The sequence below is a fragment of the Bubalus bubalis genome, chromosome 16 (assembly GCF_019923935.1).
Source record: "Bubalus bubalis isolate 160015118507 breed Murrah chromosome 16, NDDB_SH_1, whole genome shotgun sequence".
Taxonomy (NCBI): Eukaryota; Metazoa; Chordata; class Mammalia; order Artiodactyla; family Bovidae; genus Bubalus; species Bubalus bubalis.
Window position 1 is genome coordinate 47,202,177 of NC_059172.1, and position 16,082 is coordinate 47,218,258.

Consider the following 16,082-nt stretch of genomic DNA (forward strand, 5'->3'; position numbering starts at 1 on the left):
AGTATTTACATACACAGTTCATAGGCATAATGGAAGGCAGGCTAAAAATTATGCTAAAGTAGGGCTGGGCAGGATATGAGGAAATGATGGTTTGAGATTAAAATTTCCCTTTTTCTATTTTTATTGACCACACGAAAGCCTTTGACTGTGTGGATCACAACAAACAGTGGAAAATTCTTAGAGATGGGAATATTAGACCACCTGACCTGCCTCCTGAGAAATCTGTATGCAAGTCAAGAAGCAACAGTTAGAACTAGTCATCGAACAACAAACTGTTTCCAAATCAGGAAAGGAGTACGTCAAGGCTGTATATCATCACCCTGCTTATTCAACTTATATGTAAAGTACATCATGCGAAATACCAGGCTGGATGAAGCACAATCTGGAATCAAGATTGCCGGGAGAAATATCAATAACCTCAGATATGCAGATGACACCACCCTTATGGCAGAAAGCGAAGAAGAACTAAAGAGTCTCTTGATGAAAGTGAAAGAGGAGAGTGAAAAAGTTGGCTTAAAACTCAATATTCAGAAAACTAAGATCATGGCATCCAGTCCCATTGCTTCATGGAAAGTAGATGGGAAACAGTAAGAGACTTCAGTTTTTTTGGGCTCCAAAATCCCTGCAGATGGTGACTGCAGCCATGAAACTAAAAGATGCTTGCTCCTTGGAAGAAAAGCTATGACCAGCCTAGACAGAACATTAAAAGCAGAGACATTACTTTGCCAACAAAGGTCCATCTAGTCAAAGCTATGGTTTTTCAAGTAGTCATGTATGGATGTGAGAGTTGGACTATAAAGAAAGCTGAGCACCGAAAAATTGATGCTTTTGAACTGTGGTGTTGGAGAAGACTCTTGAGAGTCCCTTGGACTGCAAGAAGATCCAACCAGTCCATCCTAAAGGAAATCAGTCCTGAATATTCATTGGAAGGACTGATGCTGAAGCTCCAGTACTCTGGCCACCTGATGTGAAGAACTGACTATTGGAAAAGACCCTGATGCTGAGCAAGATTGAAGGAGGGAGAAGGGTATGACAGAAGATGGGTTGGTTGGATGGTATCACCAACTCGATGGACATGAGTTTGAGCAAGCTCTGGGAGTTGGTGATAGACAGGGAGGCAGTCCATGGGGTCGAAGAGTTGGACACGACTGAGCAACTGAACTGAACTGAACTGATTTTTCCAATAATTCCCTACACTGAGACCACAGATACTACTACTGCCATCTGCTGGTTGTAATGAAAAATCATTCCCATGTTAATAATCTTCCCACTACTATTATTAGAAAGTGGTTTTTCCTTAGGTTTTACTAGGAATCTCCAAGGTTAAACTTTAAAAGTCAGTATTCTGGACCAAACCTCCATGGAGGTTTCTCATGCAGCCAGTCTATTCGCTGGGGTATTAGTATAAGGCTGTTATATATAAGAGGTAATATTTTTCCTGTCACTAAAAATAAGGCAATTTAATTGGCAAACATGGTGACCACATACGATGATGACACAGCTGTAATCTCAGACTACTATTTACAGTTGAAGCTACTTAAAAAGCAAAACCCCAATACATCAGCAGGTGAAACAATTTTATTTCACAGTTGTGTTTAAAACCACAAAGACACTATGTTCTTCATATAAAAACATTAGTAGAGAGAACTATACTTTCTAGAAAATGATTATAGAGGCCCTCTTAAAGAAAAATGAACCCAATTATATGGTTTTGGTGGCAGCTTAGGAAAAACTCACATCTGAACTGATTCCTAAAACATACCATTCTATCCCACCATTCTGCATCTTTTGGTTCAAAGTATAGATTACTGTCATCAGAATGTGCTCCTGTATTCTTACATGTATGACAATACATATATAGACTGGTTTATTGTTTAATGTTCCATTGGTTCATCAGCCTTTTCTGCAGGTTCATCAGCAGGTTGAGTAGGCTTGAGAGAGGAAGAAAAAAGAAAGTATGTAAAAAGAACACTTAACCAATATACACTTTTACTCACAAATATTACATAATAAAAAGCAATGAACAATTCCAGCATTTAATCATATTTTGTTTTGCTTAAGAATAAAGGCTTTTCTTATCACTACTAGCCTTAAAAATAGAGCCAGCACACTTTAGCCATTCTTTTCCTCCTTAGCACTAATAAACACAGCAAAAATATTTTCCAACAAAGCAGCTGTGAGGTACTATCCTGCACTGTTTCCAACAGCAGTTAAATAATGCAAATCTTGCTGCTCCAAATAATACCAACATCTTTTTCAAGTTAAAAAAAGAATTCATGCTGTAGAAGAAATTTCTGTACTTTTTTCCCCAATTACACAGCTATTAAATAAGCACCTATAAAAGCAAATGTGTATTCAACTTTTGACAAAAAAGGCCAGTATTTAACCTGAGATTCACCAGTACTTCTTGATCCTTTTCTCAATATTTGTGAAGAGTCAACTTAGTTTCCCAAGCTGGTCACCAGTGAGTTTTCTCTCAGTCCCACCTCTGATAGAATCTCGGCTAGCCCTATGACTTGCTTTAACCAACAGAATGTAAAGAGGAAATGCTGTGCCAGTTCTGGGTCTCAGCCTTAAGAATGCCTGGCAGCTTGTGCTTCTGAGCTTTTGAACTTTTGCAACCTCTGAGCTGCTTCCTGCCAGAGATACTCTGGTGAAGGAGAGGCCCTGAGACTACATGGACAGAGGCCCAGCCACCCTTCTAGCTGTCCCTCCAAGATACCTGGCAAATGTGAGTAAAGAATGTTCCAACCCTACCTCCTCAACTGACTGTAATGTTTGAGACACCCGAAGTGACATGAGCCAAAGAACCATCTAGCTGAGCCCTCAACACACAGAACTGAGAAGCTACAAAAGAGAACCAAATCAGCCTTTTTGTGTTTTATAGAGATCACTGAACCCCTCAATATTAGTTCTTAGTTTTCCTACTGCCACATGAATTATGAGCCTATCTCAAAAATTAAAGACAAAAACAGTAGATTTACACAGTTGTGGCAGGAATAGCAATTTACAATGGAATTAGTCTCTTGGTTATAATTAGTTATATACCTGTGCCTTTCTCTGTGGTCTTTCTTCCAGACCTTCCAGGAATGGAGACACATCATCATCATCATAAATCGTAAATTCCAAGTCTTTACCAACAATTCCAATGGAAACATTCTGAAGGGGAAAAAAGGTAAAAGTTAAAAATCAAGAGAATTTAGGTTGGAAAAATGCTTATGATAAAAACAAAAAAGTTGAATAAAAATTTGTACAGCACTTGAATGAGACAAAAAAAACCTTAGAAAAAAAAGAAGAAAACTAGTAAACTTTTGTAATCTGCAGATTTAATATTCACTTTTGATAACCACGAACAATCCTGAAAGTCTGTGTCACCTATAAATTTGCAACTTGGCTCACAGTCAGAATGTGAAGACCAGTGTGAGGAAACAAACCATTTGCTAGGAAGTAAGCCTTCATTCTTTACCATCTGAGAGGTAAAGCCTACATTCTAAGAAATAATTAAATTTGTTCCTTCTATAAGTTAAGACATAATGGTTCTTAAGGAAATAAATTTTGGGTTCTAAAATATTGAGTTTAGGGGACTTAGAACTATGTTCTACATGGAAAAATTCAAAAGCAACTCTTAAAATGTTCAGTGAATGCTAACCAGTACAGTAGAGCTCCAGTAAGATTAAAATTTCAGTGAGAACTTAAGTGAGACATAACTTTCAGTGAGACATTAAGGATATATAGGGCATTCTCTATGATTCAGTAAAAATGTAAAATCAGAAAGCCAGATACCTGAGCAAACTTTTCCAAGTTGTAAATGCCAACAGTCAACTGTATACCCCGAATTTAAAAAACAGTCATCTTGGAGTGATGGCATTATAGGTATTTTTAAAACAAACAAATAAAACAATATAATACACTTTAATGTACTTTCCTAATTTTTTGAAAGAAAATTATTTTTATGATAGGAAATGCTGTTTAAAAAGATTATGCAGGTTATAAAGTCTTCATATACATATTAACTATTAATTACCCAATCATAACAAAATGTATTTTTTAATATGGTAACTGATCTCTCTAGTGATCATTAACCTCAAGGAGACCTTTGGTTGTTGTATGATACAAATTTCTAGATCATTCAATCTCCCCTTCCCTGGACAACTCTTTCTAACATTCTCCATTTCTCTTGCAGCTCAAAACCTTGCTTCTAATCAACTGAGAAAACAGAAGCAATCAGAAGAGAATGTTCATAAGCTCCCATAGTATCCAATCTTTCCTATATCTATATCCCTAGATTCTCTCCCTTCGTGTTACTGGGAATGAAGAGCCCCAGTCCTCTCTGAAGCCTACCTTTTCAGCTAGGTGCTGTTGGTGATTGGTCCAGCAGTTCTCATTTTTATCCTATATAGATGTTTTTATCTTTTTTTTCCTTAATAATGATGTTTAATCTACTTAGTGCACATCTTTACTTGTTTGTTTATTTATTTATTTCTGCACTATGTAGCATGCAGGACTTTAGTTCTCCAACCAGAGATGGAACCCATGCCCCCTGCATTGGAGTGCAGTCTTAACCACTGGACCACCAGGGAAGTTCCATAAATCTTTTTCTTGATATTGGATTATTTTTATAACCATGCAGCAAACTATTGTAATCTCTCCCATCTTAAAAAACCAAAAAAACCCCCCTTTTTTTTTTCACTACATTCTCTACCAACCACCACCCTCTTTCTCTGGACCCGTAACAGAAAGTCTCCTCCAAAGAGCTGTCTCCAATTTCTCTCTTTTTCTCCTGACTCTATTCCTAGAACACTTTTCCCCTCCATTCCATTAAGACTGTCTAGTCAAGTTTCAGTGACATCACTGCTAATCGAAATGTTAATTCTCAGTCCACATCTTTCATGGCCTATTGGCAATGTTTCCCTCTCTTCTCCTTAAAAGTCAGTTCACCTCTCTATTGGTGGGTTCTTCATTTGTTAGTTGTGGGTTCAACCAACCATGGATCAAAAATATTTGGGGAAAAAAATTCCAGAAAGTTCTGAATAGCAAAACTTAAATTTGCTGTGCCCTGGCAACTGTTTACACAGCACTTATATTGCAATTACAACTATTTACATGCATTTACATTGTATTAGGTGACACAGGTAATCTAGAGATAATTTCAGGTACACAGGATTGTGTATAGGCTATATGCAAGTATGACATCATTTTACATAAGGGACTTGAGCACCCTTGGATTTAGGGATCCATGGTAGGGGATTCTGGAACTAACCCCCCACCACTGATGCCAATGGATGACTGAAGTTTCTTCATTTCCTTTTAAAGATGCCTCATTTTCCATGTTTTTCTCCTACCTCCCTGGCATATTTCTCAGTCCCTTTTTGCTGATTCCTACTCTCACCTTCTAATCTCTAAAGGATAGAGTACCCTTGACCAAGTCTTCAAACTTGTCTTCAAACTTATTCTAATCTTTCAGAAATCGAATCCTGGCCAGTCTCTAAATACCATTTTTACACAAAGACCTCAAAACTTTAGTTCTAGGATAAACCAATCTCCACCAAACTCTAGGGGGTGAACATCCAATAATCACTTATTCTGTATCACCAAATGGACAAATAAAAGGCATTTCAATTTTTGTATGTTCTAAACTAACTGCCTGATCTTCTGTTCCTCCAAATGTCTCATCCATCTCAGTAAATCATACGTCTATCCTTCCTCTAATCAGGCAAAAATGCTAAAGGCATTTTTTAAACTCACACCTCACAACCAATTCGTTAGCAAACCTTTCTGGTTCTAATTTCAAAACATATGCAAAATCGAACCACTTCTCATCATCTCCAACTCTATGACTCTGTTCTAATCTACCACAGTCTATCACTTGAATTACTGTAACAGCCTTGAAACTATTTCCACCCATGCCCCCTCTCAAAATGGCAACGTGAGTGACTTTTAAAATCTACATCAAGCCACAGTATTGCTCTGCTCAAACTCAAGAGTAAAACCCAAAGTACCTACAATGTTTACAGGACATATGCTATGTGGCCTCCATTACCTCTCTGACTTTATTCCTTCTTCTCCTCTTGATTACTGACTCCAACACAACTGGCCTCCTTATGTTGAATACTAGCAACATTCTGAACTCAAGGCCCCATATGCATAGCTCACTCACTCAACTCTTTTAGATCTTTCCCTCAAATTTCACTTTCTCAGTGAGACCATCTTTCACCACTCTATGTTAAATTATACCCACCATGTCTCCTTCTTATACCCTATTGGCCATTCTTTCTCCTTTTAAACCTGTTTTATTTTTTCTAAGTATTTATCACATTCTAATATCCTAAATAATCTACTTGTGGGTACACTGTCTCTCTTTGCCCAACTGGATGTATGTCCCAGGAATGCCAAGATGTTTGTTGTATGCATTATATTTTCTCCGTGCCTACTGCCTGTATGTGATTGGTGCTCAATGTATATTAAAAATACAAAGATATTCCTATCTCTTGATGAAAGACATTCTGCAACAGAATTATATGTTTTATTGCTTTATACCAAAAAGAAATATTTAAAAATCATTTCAATATCAGTCATTTAGTGAATACCTTAAAGAGAAAGAATGAGCCAAGGAAACCATCTTACAAATTAAAGAACTACAAGTATACACACCTCTATTACTTACATTTGTATAATAAATGATTAAACTATAATGTTAGTATCCCCAATTGGAAAATGTGATACTTACCTTTGTAGTCAGGTCCTGTTCTGCAGGAAGGGTTTCCCGTAAGGCACGCAGACCATGCTTAACCAGTTCATTCAAATTGCCTAAATATAATAAATTAACAATTATTTCTTAATTCTATTTTCATGCTAGGCTTCTTTTATTTATTTGTCAGGTCTATAGTCTGAAATCATGGTTTTAGTCACACACTAAATATATCATAATAAAAAAAAGTCTAATGTTTGGCCATATAATCTTCTAATAGCAATTAAATTGCTATTGCTTAATGAGAGAATGAATGCATGATTTTTGTTACTAAAGTTACCCTTTTCTTATGCTAAGTTAAGATACAAATCAGGATTTTACAGCTCAAAGTTTTGTAAAATGTACTCTGTGAAATGTTTGTCACTGTATTTGCTCTTTATAAAAGACTCTCCAATTGCTTGTATGTGGTCAGTATTGCCCTGATACCAAAACTATACAAAGCTACCAGAAGAAAGTAAAACTACAGATCAGTACCCCTGATTAACAAACACACAAAAACCTCAACAAAGTATCAGCAAACTAAATCCAGCAATGCTTATGTTTCCATAAACATTTTACATATATATAATTTATGTTATGCATCATGACCAAGAAGGATTTGTCCCAGGAATGCAAAGCTGGCTGAACATTCAAAAGTTAATGAATGCTAGGAAGAACACTCGATGACATAAATCAAAGCAAGATCCTTCTATGACCCACCTCCTAGTGTAACAGAAATAAAAACAAAAGTAAACAAGGGGGACCTGATTAAACTTAAAAGCTTTTGCACAGCAAAGAGAACTATAAGCAAGGTGAAAAGACAACCCTCAGAATGGGAGAAAATAATAGCAAATGAAACAACTGACAAAGGATTATTTTCCAAAATATACAAGCAGCTCATACAACTCAATGCCAGAAAAACAAACAACCCAATCAAAAAGTAGGAAAAAGACTTAAACAGACACTTCTCCAAAGAAGATATACAGATGGCTAACAAACATATGAAAAGATGCTCAACATCAGTCATTATTAGAGAAATGCAAATCAAAACTACAATGAGATATCACCTCACACTGGTTAGAATGCTGCTGCTGCTAAGTCGCTTCAGTCATATCTGACTCTGTGCGACCCCATAGACAACAGCCCACCAGGCTCTGTCGTCCCTAGGATTCTCCAGGCAAGAACATTGGAGTGGGTTGCCATTTCCTTCTCCAATGCATGAAAGTGAAAAGTGAAAGTGAAGTCGCTGAGCCATGTCCGACTCTTCCTGACCCCATGGACTGTAGCCTACCAGGCTCCTCTGTCTATGGGATTTGCCAGGCAAGAGTACTGGAGTGGAGTGCCATTGCCTTCTCTGCTGGTCAGAATGGCCATCATCAAAAGTCTACAAACAATAAATGCTGGAGAGGGTGTGGAGAAAAGGGAATGTTCTTGCACTGTTGGTGGGAATGTAAATTGATACAGCCACTATGGAAGACGGTATGGAGATTCCTTACAAAACTAGGAATAAAACCACCATATGACCCAGCAATCCCACTCCTAGGCATATACCCTGAGGAAACCAAAATTGAAAAAGACACATGTATCCCACTGTTCACTGCAGCACTATTCACAATAGCTAGGACATGGAAGCAACCTAGACGTACATTGACAGATGAATGGATAAAGAAGTTGTGATATATATACACAATGGAATATTACTCAGCCATTAAAAAAAAACAAATTTGAGTCCATTCTGATGAGATGGATGAACCTAGAACCTATTATACAGAGTGAAGTGAGTCAGAAAGAGAAAGATAAATATTTTATTCTAAAGCATATACACAGAATCTAGAAAAATGGTACTGAAGAATTTATTTTCAGGGCAGCAATGGAGAAACAGACTTATGGACATGGGGAGAAGGGAGGAGAGGGTGAGATGTATGGAAAGAGTAACATGGCAACTTACATTACCATATGTAAAAGAGATAGGCAACGGGAATTTGCTGTATGGCTCAGGAAACTCAAACAGGGGCTCTGCATCAATCTAGAGGGGTGGGATGGGGTGCAAAATGGGAGGGAGGTTCAAAAGGGAAGGGATATATGTATACCTATGGCTGATTCATGTTGAGGTTTGACAGAAAACAAAAAAATCTGTAAAGCAATTATCCATCAATAGAAAAATATATTAAAAAAAAAGTCAATGAATGCAATACATCACAATAGAATGCTGGGGGGCGGGGTGTGGCGGTGGATGCATGATTACCTTGATGCATAAAAAGCATGTGTTAAAATCTAAGATCCTTGCATAAGCAAACATTTGAAAACCTGCCCTATCATCACATTACATCTTTTTCTTTTCTTTCTCACAACTAAACTGATTTATTTATTTATGGACTACTTATTGCAGAAATGTCTATGTGGCTAAAAATAAGAATCACAGAAAAATAAAAGCTGTAAACAGAATTTACAAGTAGTAACTAGTACAGTGGCTCTCAACTCTGGCTGGGACAAAACTTCAGACCAATTGAATAAGAAATCTTCAAGGTAAGGAATACATAGTTATATTTTGAAAAAGTTCGACCAGTGACTGAAACTACCCTGGTAGACAGAGAAAGTAAAAACTAGTATATATGGCAGAAATAATATACACTTCATGGGCTTAATCTTTTTAAGAAAAGTAGAGGTTTTTTTCATGTAGGATACTGTGTTTATTCACTATATACAGACTAGGAGGGCAAAAAAGAAAAACTACTTACACTCCATAAACTCTGACATATGTCTCTCCAAGTAAGTACGAGCTGATTGAGATCGGGCTCCAATGGACATAGCTCTGCAGTCAAAATAGTTAGCAGATGGACAAGTTTGGAAAATGTGAGGACCCATATCCTACAAACAGAAGAAAAATACTGTGCATAATTCTTGACTCTGATTGAGCTAAAAATTAGAAAATTTGTTAGTTTCAAAAAAAAAAAAAAAAAAATCATTAAAATATAACAATACTCTGAACTTACATCATAACCAGCAATGAGCAGCCCAACACCATATGGTCTCCGGCCATATCGCTGCGTTGGTATCTGGGTTTCTTAAACTAGTTAAAGAGTTTGTTCTAACAAGAAGTAAAGTACTGTCTTTAATTTCCAATGAAACATTATCAACAAAGAGTTCTGGTTTTTTTAATTGCTGCATAATCCACTACCCTAAGAAGAAGAAAATAAAACAAATATTTCTTTGGCTTAGTGTTAAAAGATGTTTGACCAACCACCAAACCCGACGTGAGTGCTAGCAAGATGATCTTTTCTGGTATAGAGAATTTCATTCATTTTGGATATAAGGGACAAGGATTTAGGGGGAACATCTATAACCACCAATAAACAAACATTAAATCTCTTCTAAAACTGATGCTCAGTTTTTTATGAAATTAGGCTTATCTATATCTGGAACATATTAATTGCTTATCTATAAAGGTTGATAAAAAGAACAACCCAACTTATTTAGAATCTATTCTTCCATAGTAAAACTCCCTACAACTCTCCTTCTAAAGACTTTAAGCATTCTTTTACTGAAAAGTGATTCAAAGTTTGCACAATCTTACCTATGTTATATATTATCATATTCCTAATAAGTAACATAACAATTAAGTATCAAGACCCTTTAAAGTCTACATCCATAAATGCTACAATAAATGCATAAATAAAAAGGATACTGCTTCCAATTAGAGATACAAGACGAGACACAGGAAGAGGTCTGTCAAATACAAATCTGGAATCCAAACACTCCTGGCGCATAAAATTACTGAAAAAGAAACAAGAAAAACTGGTCATTTCAAATCACAGAGTCATTCTAATCAAACAAAGTAATTTGGTTTCTTTTTGCTTTCTTCCAGATGTTTACATGAATTACAACCATACAATGGAACCATAAATATATAATGACAAGGATGCATTTTTCTATCAAATCTCTATATTTTAAATGTTCTATTATTGAAAGTGACTAACCTTAAAGTTTTCACAATTTTACCTAAGTTTGTGACTACACGTTTCTTAGCTCTAGATAACCTTTGCCTCAGAGCACTTTACAGAACAGAGAAGAAAAGGCTGCACAATAGGAAAAGAGCAATCTCTCTTCTCTTACCCTTCCCAATGTCAACAAGACTGTCTTAATTCCATTGTCTTGAGCTAGCAAAAAGAATAACTTTGCTTTTTTCCTTGAAAGCTGACAAAAATTTCCCCAATAGAACAAACAGAAGAAACTGAATCCATACTAGGGCGCTGTTAACATGTTCCTGTCAATGTTACTTCTATCCATAGCAGTACTCTAGAGGAGACACTACACTGTTAAGTCTCTTAAATCCGACAAGATGCAAGCAAATGCAACACTGGGGAAAAGAAAATTCAGACCTAACTATTAAAGCCAAGAGGATAAACTTTTCTTTCATATTGCTCTGTCTAGTTTATGTGTGTGTCACATCCAATGATCAACTGTTGGCTGCCATAAGCAAGCTAGTTGTTCACTACTTTCACTTAAGTTCCTTTCCCAAGACTGTCTAACACTGCATTGCTCAATATGGCAGGTACTAATAACATGTGACTAGTGAGCACTGAAAAAGTGGCTAGTCTGAATTAAGATGTATCTTCAGTACAAAATATACATGAAATTTCAAAGATTTAGTGCAATAAACAATGTAAAATATCTAATAAAGCTTTTAAATGATTACATGTGACAATATTTTTGAAAGATTGGGTTAAGTAAAATGTTTGACAATGCAATATATATTTTCAACAGCTAACAGAAAACACTAATGTAGTCACTATATTGCTGACCTAAGAGAGCAGGGAACTCACCAAATAACTTGAAAATTTTAAACATCAGCATTATTAACTGTCCTTGGTGTTTATATTCCTCCTTTCTTAATTAAATCACAGACAAGAGATTACTTGTGGCTAACTACCTCCCACTTATCAACACATACACTGAAAGATGCTGTATGAAGTGTTCTACATGTTAGGCTATTTATCAATAACCTTAGAAAAAAATACTAAAAAAATTGAGAGTTTGAGTAACTAGAGCAATATCAGATTGAGTGTTAAAAGTGGGAATTAAAGACTGTGTGATCCCAAAGCCCCAGCTCTTCATCTATGCCTCTCAACTGGAAATAATCTTTATCCCCTACCCCCTCCAAAGAAATATACCTGTTGCTCTCCACTTTCCACCTTGTATTACAGATATTCTACTAGATTTTAAGCTCCTAAAAGATGAGATCTATGTCTGATTCACCTTTGTATACTCTTTGTATCCAGTATTGAGCTTTGCAAAAAATGAATGTCAAATGAATACTGGTATATTAAAGACAGCAAAGGTGGTTCAGCTGATCCTTTAGAAACCTGAAGTGTCATGCTCTTCTCAGATCTAACATCAAACTATATATACTGAGTTAACAAGTAATACATTATTCAATGATTTCTAAAAAGCATTAATGTTAATGTGGTTAATCCTATTAATTAAGAAATGGAATACTTAGTAACTGAGCCCGAATCCATTAAGGTATTAACAATCTTAACTTAACTAGCAGACACTAGCAGACTAGCAGACACACTTCCTAAAATATCTGGATCGTTTCTAGATATGTAATCAATTATGAATCAAAAGGGATGTTTCTTTTGTTTTCCAGGATCATACTCACCATAACAGTCGAGCATCAGCAGTAAGTCCCGCAATTGAGATACCAATATGGTTATCAACATGGAGAATTTTTTTCTGATGAGCTGCAAGTTCTGACTGTGCTCTCTAAATAGAAACATCATTTATGACAAAAGAGTAAGTTTATAATTTTATTATTTATATAATGAAACTAACATTTTACAGTGTTTTCTAGGGAGGAAGATATATTTATTGCTTTACTTACCTTCAATGCAACCAACACTGCATGAGTTTTTGATTTCAGACCAACTGTGGCTGAACCTTGTTTGACAGCTTCCATTGCATATTCAATTTGATGAATTCTGCCCTAAAATGAAAAACAAAAACAAAAACAAAAAACACCAACACACCTTAGTCATTACAAGACCCTTTTACATATTTAAAATAATTTAGCAATCCCAAATCTCAAGTAGGCATAGTTACACCTCAAATGCTGTTTCTTAAAACTAGAAGACTGACTTTAATAATAAACTTAGGTTTCAGGAACGTATAAAATGATTATATTCCATTTTCTCACTTTCTATAATCCCATAAGCTTCTGAACACATTGCAGTCACCAAAAGTCACTTCACAGGAATAATATAAAACATTTTACCTGAGGGCTCCAAACAGTGACATCATTGTCATACTGGTTGCGAAACTGAAAGTAAATGAAAAAAGACCTATTAACACGAGACCATTACAAATTCAAAATCTTAACAAGCTCTATCATTAAAAAATGTTCTCTCATCTCTCTCCATCCAGCATTAAGGAAAAGCTGTTACTGCAGCCTCATTGGAAGATTACTACTGTAATCAGCTGCAAGCCAATTTTACATTTATAAGGAGATGGGGGGGTCGGGGGTGGGGCTGGGTGGATATAGATGGTACCTAGCTTCCAAACCAGTCTTGCAGATCTAACACTGTTCATAGTACTTGCTTTGGGTTCAGTCAATTACTAAAGTTCCTATGTGTCCACTTTCCCTTCTATCTTTGCTAATATTCTTCCCTTTTATCAGACCCTACTTTACCTTTTCTTAAGTCAGCTCAAATGTCTACCTCTTGAAATCTTCTCCATCTTTTCTCCCCAAATCTCAAAACATACTCCCACCAGTTCTTTATCTTCACTTCCTTTTCTGCCTCATACTACGATTTGGGATATGTCTGATATATCTTTGAACCTTCACTGCACTTAAAACATTCATACTGAATATGTAAAGGCACATACTGAACGTGCCTTTCATTCATTCATACTGAATGAGAACACAAGAATGTCCCCAGGAAGTCAGAAGTGGACACAAATTGCCATAAAAACAGACCCATTACTGCTTTAAAGACGATATTAAAACAAGTCCAGCACAGTACTTGGGAGACTAAACATGGGGGTGAGAAGGCTGAGCGTTGGAAGGCAGGCACAGGCCTGGAATCCCTGAGCTCTATACTATAACCCTGATTTCATCACTAATATCAGCTTCGGTTCACTCATTTGTAATATCAGGTGACAAGACAAAGTGATTGAAAAGGGCTTTTTCTGACACAGCTCTAAGAAAAAGACTGCAGAGGGACCCGCCAAGAAAATGAACGCGGTCCAGGCAGCAACCCAAACCCTGGAATCAAGTCCGCACTTGGCAGTACAAGGAAGTCTGAAGTTAAGTCCCTATTTTTCCTTTCTCCCACACAGACCACTAGGGCCCTCTCTGGACCGCTCGGAATCTACTCGACTGAAGGAACCTGAGGAGCGAAATTTGCTGGTAGACCGAGAAGATACTGTTCAAGGCCCGGTGGAAAGCGAAACAAACCCCAGGGAAAGGTCGCACCGGCAGCACAGACTACCGACCTCCACTCTCCCGGCCAGGCCGGACATGCTGAATCACCGCCTGAACCATCCAGTCGGCTACAGTTCCCAAGTCCCATGGCCCCGGACCGCTCTAAGGAAGGCATGAGAAGAAGCTCCCCCTAACCCCCCAGCCGCGGACCTCTTCTTCAACCCTGCCTAAGCTCGGAATCCAACGCACCATGGTTTCGGCGCGAGCCTGGCTTCGGCCTCCTGCAAACCTTCGGATGGAACAGCACTGCCGAAGCTTCCGCTCGGCGATCTACAGAGAAGACTGCGGACTTTGACGGCGGCGGCGCAGGGTAGAATAGTTTATTCCAGAGATATCGATAGGCTTCCCTTGCTTCCCCGCCCTCAGAGCTCTCAGGCGGCTGAGAAGTGGGAGGGGCCTGGGAAGCTAGAGGAACTGAGATTGGCTGGAAACCTTGGGCCAGGAGTGCCCGCGGGAGCTAGGAGCTGCTGGGCCGCAGCTACCAAGTACCCCTTCTTGGGTTCTTGGTGAAGTTACGTGCGTCTTGCTGACTCTTGTCAGTTTCTCACCAGCCTGACCAGATGCACCAGAGGCTACAGGTGATCGAGTGTGTGGCTCAGTTTCCCCTTAAGCGATATATGAGGTGTTGTGTAATGTGAGAAGAACGATACTGAAAGAAAGGCCACAAATAATGGTCCGTTTTTGTGCCAACCATCCTCTCCCTCTATCTTGTTTGTGAACGTGCTTTTCTTTCTACTTTGGAATCCTTTCTCCTACTCCTTGGAGAACTCATCTTTCAAGGATTTGTTATCATCAATCTTTTTAACATTATTATTGGCTTCACCCCAAGAGACTTTACACTCTTTGAGGGCGCCAGTGTCTTTCTGTACCTTGAAAACCAAGCACGATGCTGAAAGATTAGGCAACTAAGGGAAAAGGTGGACATTTTCTTCCAAAACACGTATTTTCTCTTTTGTGAGCATCTTTTAGTAAATCCTCAAATGAAATAGTTTAGGATAGTTGTGCAATGAGCTGCCAACCTAACATTTACTGACTGCCAATGATGACTTGAAGTGAAGTGAAGTCGCTCAGTCGTGTTCGACTCTTTGCGACCCCATGGACTGTACAGACCATGGGATTCTCCAGGCCAGAATACTGGAGTGGGAAGCCTTTCCCTTCTCCAGGGGATCGTTTCAACCCAGGGATCGAAACCAGGTCTCCTGCATTGCAGGTGGATTCTTTACCAAGTGAACCACAAACGATGACATTTTCTTTATAAAAAGAAAGGATGGATACCTAGAGTCATATAAAGGAAGAGTTGAGAGGGTCCTTAAGTATCTAAGCTTTGCAGTTGAATAAGAGACTCAGCTTACTTAAGTGATTTGCTCAAGTTCCCAGCAATTTAGTATCAGACTCTTTTTTTAAACCTTGTCACTTATATATTTTGGACATTTTTTCATGTTAAACATTTTCTAGGTTAAACATGACTCCCTAGTATTATGCACTGGATATTTTATTTACCCAAATTCCTGGTGTTTAATATTTAGGTTACCCCTCTCCCAAGCAGCTTATTTATGACATATCTTTTGTATACACATCTGTACTCCTTTTTATAGAATAAATTCCTGAAAATGGAATTGTAGGGTCAAATGAAATGGATATTTCTAAAGCTTTTATGAAAAGTACTAAATTGCTCTGGAGAAATGTTTTACCAAAATGTATTCTCAACCGCTGTATATGAGTGATCCCTTTCTTAAATTCACCAGTGTTGCTTGTTGTCATTTTTCAAAGTCACTGTAAATTTAGTAGATTAAATTGAAAGATTGCTTTCTTTTGTTTTCCCAGCACCTAGCATAAAGCCTACCACATAAGAGCTTAATAAATAATGTTAAA

At 37.5% G+C, this 16,082-nt stretch overlaps 1 protein-coding gene across 2 annotated transcripts; it reads right to left on the bottom strand.

Moving 5' to 3' along the window:
- Positions 1-1,560: 1,560 nt before the first annotated feature.
- PSMA1 (proteasome 20S subunit alpha 1) lies at positions 1,561-14,520 on the bottom strand. Of its 2 annotated transcripts, none has more exons than XM_006054440.4 (10): positions 14,400-14,520; positions 13,002-13,046; positions 12,612-12,713; positions 12,390-12,493; positions 10,413-10,501; positions 9,721-9,791; positions 9,466-9,595; positions 6,728-6,807; positions 3,049-3,159; positions 1,561-1,931 (listed from the first exon to the last, which is right to left on the bottom strand). In XM_006054440.4, the coding sequence occupies exons 1-10, from the start codon at positions 14,400-14,402 to the stop codon at positions 1,875-1,877; spliced, it is 792 nt and encodes a 263-aa protein (XP_006054502.1). In that variant the 5' UTR covers positions 14,403-14,520; the 3' UTR covers positions 1,561-1,874. The 2 variants fall into 2 exon arrangements, with proteins under 2 accessions (XP_006054502.1, XP_025122477.1); XM_025266692.1 differs by lacking the exon at positions 14,400-14,520 and adding an exon at positions 14,222-14,263.
- Between the last annotated feature and the right edge of the window lie 1,562 nt (positions 14,521-16,082).